This window comes from Chiroxiphia lanceolata, chromosome 4 (assembly GCF_009829145.1).
Source record: "Chiroxiphia lanceolata isolate bChiLan1 chromosome 4, bChiLan1.pri, whole genome shotgun sequence".
Lineage (NCBI taxonomy): Eukaryota > Metazoa > Chordata > Aves > Passeriformes > Pipridae > Chiroxiphia > Chiroxiphia lanceolata.
The window spans coordinates 24,609,718-24,618,266 of record NC_045640.1 but is presented as its reverse complement, the minus strand read 5'-3'; the positions used below and the strand labels follow the sequence as shown (position 1 = coordinate 24,618,266).

Sequence of the window (8,549 nt, the reverse complement as noted above, 5' to 3'; positions counted from 1 at the left end):
TGCTGGCCAGTGTGTATGACTAGCCACAGATGTGTACACAGGAGGAGAGTCCTGTCTCTCAAGATACACAAAAATAATACTGATCCATACAGTTGCTTACCAAGCTTGTAGAAAGAACATTTGTCATCGCAGCACTGCTACACTCAAATGTTCTGCTGCCCAAAGAAAGTTGTAGATATCAGATCCTGATCACACAGAGGAAATGCATCAGCTTTTAATATTTTGCCGTTCTTTTAGCATTCCCCAAGTCATGTAAGATTTCCCTGGGCCATGTTCCCTACTCACAAGGACTACACAAATCTAGTTTCAGACCCAACACCATGACAGAGGACACAAAACAGCTTTGGACAACAGGGAGGAAAGAAAGCAAGATGGTGGCTTTTATCCTGTGGTCCCCCTCAGTCCTTTCTGTTTCCACAGCTTGAGTTAAAAGTCAGAGACAGCACAAGGGTCTCAGGCCTCTAGTGGCACTGAGGATACAGGAATGTCTTTTTCAACCCTTGAAGTGGCAGGGATTGCCATAATGCCCATTGTGGATTGGATGCCAAAGCCCCATTTGTTCATCAAAAGCTACCAAAACTGCAAGTCTTCCCCACCGCACCCCTAAAGTCTGCAACATAGTTTTTTTTCTCAGTCAAGACAAAGATCTGTGTAGTATTCTTAAAATACAAGTGTTACATAAATAAAGCTAAAAGAGGACCCCAAACCTAAACATGGTACAAAACAAGGATGTTGAGCCCTATCTACTACATTTAATTCAGCAAGACCTCTGAATGGTGTGTGCCAGTGACAGCCTGCTCTGAGAAGCTGGTTTGGATATACCACCACTGCTCTACTGGAGCTGAGGGAAATGGGCTGTCCCAGCAATAGTGCCCCATCTATGCACGGTACCCTACTTTGTGATCCTGCAGCCCCTCAGGGTCTCTGGACACCTCTGCACTGCCCACTCACCACTCGACACCCTTCCCTATCAGGTTTTGCAGATCCCTTCTAGTGTTTGCCATCCTCTCAATTCACTGCCATGTCCTTACTTGGTGCCACCATCCATCCTCCAGCATAATGTCCCTCATGCTATAATGCCTTTCTTCTTCATCTCAGCAGTCTCTTGATATTGGTCTGGATCCAGTAGCCAGACTTCTCCACAGCTCTTTCAGGGCCTGTGCCTGCACCTGGCAATGTGGTCGCTCAAACATGGCCCATCTACATGCCTCCATAGATCTTCCCCACAAGATTCTTACAGTGTACAAGGCATCTCTGTACTCTGTAGGCTCCCTCAACATCTCCCTGATGAATTTTCAGCTGAGATGTGGGGGAGAAGGCTGCAGAACTGATTCAGCATCCCAAAGGCTCTCCAGCAGTCAGGGACACAGGGCAGACTGGCCCAGAGAGTGGATCCTCTGAAGGTCCTAACTGTTATTTAGGACAAACACAGGCCCTGTTCATAAGAAGGGTTCTTTGAGCTTATCCTCAGAAGACAAATGCCTCCCAGCTCCATGCCATGTAGAAGCCACTCAGGCTATAGGAAAAATGAAACTTTTAATGATGCCAACTAGTGAGAAGCCACTGCTAGCCCAGCCAGGCCCCCATAATGCAGAACGTCAGCCAACATCAAGAAGATCCACCCCCATGAGGGTTTTCAAGATGACTGTGCCACCAACAACATCCACAGTGGCACAGGACTTCACCTGACAGCACTATGCCTTTATATCCATCTCCAAACTGATATATCCATCTCCAGACTGATCTGTCCAAGCAATCAGACAACCAACCTACAAAAACCAAGACAGGGCAGCTAACGGAGAAACCCCAGTATTATCATCTTCAAACCTGAGTGCAAAAATAACCTTGACTTGCCCATCTTTAGCACAGAGCAGCAAGTATATCTTAAAAACAAGCTACCCCACCCACCTGTAAAGAAGAAAGAAAAGTCACCAAAATAATACTCTGAATACAGGATTCTCCCCCTGAGAAAGAAATGAACAGCTCGTGATATGTAGTAACATCCTTTAGTGCCTGTCATACAGAGAAACAACAGCTCTGGTAAGGGCACAGTAAAAACTGCTACCACCATCACGCTGTGCCGTTGGAAAGGGCACCACCTATTGTCGAGCTACCTGATATGTTCCACCAGCAGACACAACATTTAATTATGCTTTAATAATCTGGGCTGAAAATTTCTGTTTGCCTCCAGCAATATTTTTATATTACCACACTTCAATTGTCAGTCTTAAAGTTCAAATTATTTCCCTAAGTAAGGACAGAGAAAAATATTCCATTTCTCATATTTAAACAGGGAGAAAGACTCTCAGAAATCCCCAGAGTGCTGTTGAGGAACATCTCCCAGTTGGAAGCAGAGAGGAGCTCAGGGCTATTCCAGGACTCAGAGGAAATAAGGGCATGAACTGAGACAGAGGCTAGTGAATCAGGATGGACTGTTTTAGCAAGGGTTAGGAGCTAAGCTGGGTCTTCACACTGAACTGCAGTCCTGTCTCCAGAAAGAAGGCAAGTCCAGTAGCAGTACCTCCACTTTAAAACATCACAACTTGAGAGACTAATCCCCAAGCTGGTCCTTGAATCACACTGCCAGAAGGAAATCCTGTAAGGAAGGAGCACGCAACCAATAAAGCATTCACCAATGTTGTGGTCTAGTAACTGTGGCTCGGGATCAGCCATGTCAGATCTAAAACAAGATCTGCCAAGCTTTCTGTGTTCCCAAAACCTGCTTTCCCTGCTCTCTTGAACAGCTTGTGTGTTAGGGCTTTGCTGTGGAAATGCACAAGGCTGACTTGTTTCTGCAGCAATCCAAGCTAAAAGGCAATTAAGTCATAGGAACAATTCTGCAGGAGTCAATTTGGGTCAAAGCCAGTTGTCCTTAAACTGAGCTAATAAAATAGGCTGCACTCTAGCCAGCACTTTGGTCTCAGGTGTCTTTCTGCACTTCCAGGACAACACAAAGGAATATCTGCATCTGACCAGAATAGAGCAGGCTTGGGAAAAGCCAGACAGGCTTACTTAGCTCCGAATCCACAACAGTACAGAGTTGTGCTTCCTCAGGATCCAGCCTGTCAGTGGCCCTGACCTAAAGAGTCTTGCTAAATCAGGTCTATCCAGAACACTTCCCGCCTCCAAATTCCCATGATTCCAGTGGTCATACTGGCCTCTCTCCTTGACATACACCACTGCCCCACTCTCTCATAAGTAAGCTCGGCTGGAATAGCATATTTTCAGCTACTTCAGGCCAAAAAAAAAAATCTGACACCATGATCTTCATTTTCAGTAATGTGAGCATTCAGCTCCCACTTGCAACACTGAAATTCAGGCCACAAATCTGTTCCTTTTTATGCCTGCAGATGGTTGCTTCAGCTCCCTACAGATGGTATCCTGAAGCCAAGGCAAGTGGCTTTCATGAAGAACTCCAAGGCTACTATTTGACAAAATCTGATACAATCTGAAGCCTGGTTTTCCAAGGAAAGACAGAACGCTATAATTGTGGCAAAAAAATCTTTATTAAACTAGATTTTGTAAATTCCTTTTCACATTAGAAATTCTAAATGCAGATTACAAAATTATTTCAGTAAAAAATGAAAGTTATAGTTAACAGCAAAATTACAACTTTATACAAATAAAAAATCATTTTTTATTTTAATTTAAAAATAGAAATTTATATCTTCCAATATACTTACTGGTCCTAACAGCTTTTACAAGTGGTAGCTGCAGTACTAGGTCTTTTCACATGCATATTCACCTATAGTCATTTAATCCTCTGCACAATTTATTTAGCTAAAATAGCATGAACAGTTGGGCTTTGGTTGGGTTTGGGGGGGATGTACCACATGATATTAAAAGCAAAAGCCAAAGTATCTTGAAATATTTTTTAAAATAACATTTTTGCCCTACTACTTTCACAATCAACTGAAATGTTTTTCAACAGTCACGTTACTTCAGACAACTTTCTGCATTGCACCTCTGGGTCTTTTTTTTTTTTCCTGTAAGATCACTCATCAATGTTAGCACAAGCATTAATTTTGTACGATAAAAACAGGATAATTTTCCTAAATTAAAATTTGGGATAACTATTAAAATGTTTTGTAAAAAAGACACCAAAAGTCATATATTAAAGTCATCACAATCACATGCTGCTGAAGAACAGAATAAAAAGTAGTACACAAAATAGGTATTTTAACAGTCGCACATTATTTTAGAGTGCTGGTGGCAATACTGTTGTTTTAATTAAAAGTGTAAGATGATACAGAATTTACATGATACTTCAGGATTCTCACTGATGTAACTGGAGAAGACATCAGAAAGGCTGGAACTTCTAAAATGTAACCTACTTTAAAATACCACTTGGAAACAATTATATTTCATAGAATTCATCACAGAATACATTATAAAACCAGTCAGAGAATACAAGATCTCCAGTGTTGTGTTTCTGGAATACGGGCAAGTAGCTGAAGGCATGAAGATCCTTAGTGATAAAACTTTACTTACTTAGATCCTTACTGATAAAACTCTACTTACTAACTCACTGTGCACTGAACTCCTGCTCCATTCTGCATCAAGCTCAGCACAGCTTTTAAGCACATGCTTGAGATCCTACAAAAGAAGAAGCTTGAGCTCATCATATTTTCTCTGAGTTGGAACTGCATCTTGAATTGCTGAAACTGACAGAGGCTCTGTCACTATTTTCAATAGAGGCAAGATTGGTTCTACCCATGTTACAATTTTAAACCATCATCTTCCATCACAGTTCAGCTGGTAGTCAAACAACTTATACTAGGTGAAAGATCAGCCTATAACCAGACAGGGTTTAGTAGTGAACCTAAGTAGAGTACTCTAGTGAACCTCAACCTGTACCCAAAAGGACAATTAAAAGAGGAAGAGAGAAAACTACCCCAAACTGCTCTTAAGCTGTGAATTTCTCTGCTGACTTTTGACAGACTGAAAAAAAAATTCTCCAAGCAATGGGTGGAGCAATGGAGGTTTTGCCCTGAACATTTTAAACACATTTATCCAAATAGGACTAAGAGATGGAAAAATAATATGGAAGGACACTGAAGCTCAGCAGGGACAGCTGCTTTTCTGAAGAGTCCTGGCCCACTTCCAGAGACTGTTTACGCACTTTTAATTCTTCAGCCTCATTCGTCCCCTTGATCTCGCACTCTTAGCTTGCAGTGGCGATTTTGAAAGAGGCTCAGGAAGTGGCGACTTCAAAAATAGTCCCGAGCACATTGGTCAGAGCATTTTCTGGGGAAGTGAGAGTCAAGTGCCATCATTATCATCCACTTGTGAAGCCAGAAGGCAAAAAGCTGAGTGTTTCTTATCTCCAGGGTAAAGTTGTCAACTAGATTATGATGAACAGATGGACAAGACAACAACTCTTTCTGTTCATCTTTCAAAATAAAATCTAAGCTGTCTTTGTTCATGTCGGGAATGGTATGAACATGCTCGAATGAATCAGGCTCCCTCCCAAAAAAACCAGAAGTGTTGGTACTTTCCTGTTTACAAGCACATCACTGTAGGGCTTGGGCATCCAGAAGCTCAACACGCAACAGCCACTCAGGCCAAGCAACAGGGTTGGTACTTCGAAGAGCTGTCCCAGAGAGCTGTACCCTAATTTGTTATAAACAGTAGCACTAAGGAAAACCTGTTCAGGAGCACAAGGGACAGCTCTTGGTGCAAAATAAAGATCCTAGCTCTGCTGGGACAAGACAGCTGATAGTCTGAACTGTTGTCTTGAGGCCAACTGCCTAAATGGCACCTCAGTCCATTTAGGCACTGTCACAGAGGATGAAGTGTGGGCTTCACCACACAGGACATCGTGCAGTGGCAGCATTCTGCTAGTGCTGTTTGGGGAACACAGGTCTTTTACATTTCATCACTGGTTACCAGAGCAGGCCCGAGAGAAAGAAACAGAGAAAGGACACAATTCAGATGAACTAAGTACCCACAAAAAATATAAAACTTATTATGGCAGTCTATTATTTTAGAAAGAGTCCCTTTGATTAAGTATTATTCAAGCTACTCTTCCACTTGAAATCAGCATGAAAACATTATTATATCTGTTGAAGCATGACAAACTCATTTTTAAGTCTACCGTGCATTACATTCACTGTGTATGTATCACAGTAAACACGGGTATTCAGGAAACACCATGTCTTTCAGCTTGTCAGCAACTTATACAGACACATTTTCAAGTGAAATCTATTTCTGTGGACAGCTTTTCTCACAGAAGTTCCTTGCTTATTAGTACCCATGCACACAAATGGCAGAACTTGCACACACATATGGATTCATACACAAACTCTTATGTGCATGTAGGTCCTGCAAAAGTGGTTAAAAACTTTAAAAACACTCCCATTAATCTTTAACCTATCAATATTATTCCTAATACAAAACTCAGACCTGTTCTGAAAAAGCCTTACAACAAAATTCATATTTTAAGAATATTTCAAGAGGCAAAGATGTAAATAAAAGTAGTAATGCATTCTAGAAGATATTTCTATTTTAAAAAGTGTTCTGATTGTCTACTGGAAACACTTGCCAAAGTACAGATGTTTATATTTCACTGTGGAGGGGTTTTGTTTGCGGGTTTTCTACGTTGTTAGGCAATTACCAGTGCGGTATTAGCATTCACTTTGATGTTAAAAATACATTTAAAATGTTTCACAGTCATATTTTCTACAAGGAAATCACCAAACTTAATACACAGAGAATGAAGACATCACTATTAGATACTTATTAAGTGAAACAGTACTCAATTTGGTTCACTTAAAAAGCCATAAAATAAGAAACACTTTTAATCCAGTAAATGGTAAAGGCAAAAATGTAAGGGCATTTCCTGCAAAATTACAGTTTAGCCATGTGTAAGAAGAGACTGAACTACAGCATTGTGGGTTCCCCTTTAACAGACCACACTAAGTCTGCAAAATTACCAAACATGGAGCTGGTCTTAATGCATAGGCCATTATATCCATCTCCCAGACTTGAGAGAAGTTTAGAATGGAATAAAGACAATAGAACCGGTCAACCCATCACAACATAACCACTAAAGCAGACTTTTGAAGAAACCCGGAAATATGTAGCACTCAGCTGTAACTGTATTTGAAATATCAGTAGTTGCCCAGTTTCACCCTCTCCTTTTGTTCTTCTGAAGGGTTTAGCACAAAGTTCTGAATCACAAAATAACTTTGTACAAGTCACGGCAATCAAAATGTCTGAGGGTCAAAAGAAATAGATTAGGTATGCTGAGAAGACAGTTATATTTAAAAATCGTACCTTAACTTCCCTTTAAAACATCACATATTTCTCAGCAAAATTCTTGATCTGCATTTCTGAGACTTCAAATCCCTTAAGTATCTTCTTTTTTTGCAGGTTCAAAAAAGGATCCATTTCACACAAAAATTTTATTGGAAACATTATGACAAAACCACTTACTGTAAATTGAAATATTTTCTAATAAAATATCATCCTTTAAAACAGATTACAAAACACTAGTACAGTTGTTCAAAACATCGATCTTTTTTCTGTAATCTGAATGTAATCCAACACCTCAGTTTCTATATTCCTCTTCTCCACAACTCCTCAAATGAGCATGACTTTCAGGCAGCCTGGTTTTATTTCTGTGAACCTATAAAACAAGAAAAAATGAAGCTTCAGCATGAAAGCTATGTGCAATGCCATCTCCTTCAATCTTCAAACATATGGAAAGTGGTATGGTTCTCAGTCAAGTAGATGTGCATGTGAGTCAAGAAATCAGTACTATGTCCTCAAATGTGACAGTAAAGGAGGATTTTACAGAATCTGGAGATGCAAAGAGTTGGAAATAGCAGAAACTAAGATGAAAATTTAAGAAAAAGCTGCCCAATATTCTTGGTTATATTCATTCTGCTCCTCTATTCCTCCTCCTCATTCACTCCCTCTTCTTTAAAAATGGATTTTAACCCTTGTATTCTGTAGAAGGTAAGAAGGAAATGGGGACAGAAGTCTATGTTATTTTTGAGTCACCTTCACAAAGTGCTCTAGAGAAAAAGCAGCAAACACACTGATGCTGGCCCAGACTTGCTAAATTGCTATCCCCCATAAACTGAGCACTAAGGCAGGTATTGAGAACCAATAAAAAGCAGGATTAACAACTTTTCACAGTAAAGACAGCAACCTTGAATGGAAATATGTAATTGAACTATCTCAGAGGAAAGGATCTAACATGTAATAGGTGCCCTGTATAAAGTGCTATTGTGTCACGCAATTGCACTGGATTTGTGAAACAGCAAATTTACTTTAGTCAGAAACAGCAGACCTGCCTTAATCTCTGTAGTCACTTAATAGTATTCTAAAACTAACTTCAATTTTCAGTTAGTTACATGTGGGTTGAGAAAAAAAAATGTATCAGTAACAAAAATCTAAACTCACCTGAAGTTGTGGGTTGTGAGGTATCTGATAGCTGCTGGTCTGATGCGAGCAACTCCTCCCTGACTATGGCTTCCTCTTCCCGTGATAACAGTGAGATATGGTTTACCACCAGTCTGCTGGTGCTCTGTAACAGCAGG

The 8,549-nt window shown here is 40.4% G+C and overlaps 1 protein-coding gene across 9 annotated transcripts in view; it reads right to left on the bottom strand.

Moving 5' to 3' along the window:
- Positions 1-3,487: 3,487 nt before the first annotated feature.
- Positions 3,488-8,549, bottom strand: part of N4BP2 (NEDD4 binding protein 2) — a 43,366-nt gene continuing 38,304 nt past the window's right edge. For all 9 annotated transcript variants that reach the window (XM_032684646.1, XM_032684645.1, XM_032684653.1 and 6 more), the window contains 3 exons: positions 8,413-8,536; positions 7,552-7,630; positions 3,488-4,596 (listed from right to left, as the gene is read on the bottom strand). In XM_032684646.1, the coding sequence (XP_032540537.1) occupies positions 7,585-7,630; positions 8,413-8,536 (170 nt within the window). In that variant the 3' untranslated portion in view covers positions 3,488-4,596; positions 7,552-7,584. The remainder of the gene's footprint in view (positions 4,597-7,551; positions 7,631-8,412; positions 8,537-8,549) is intronic.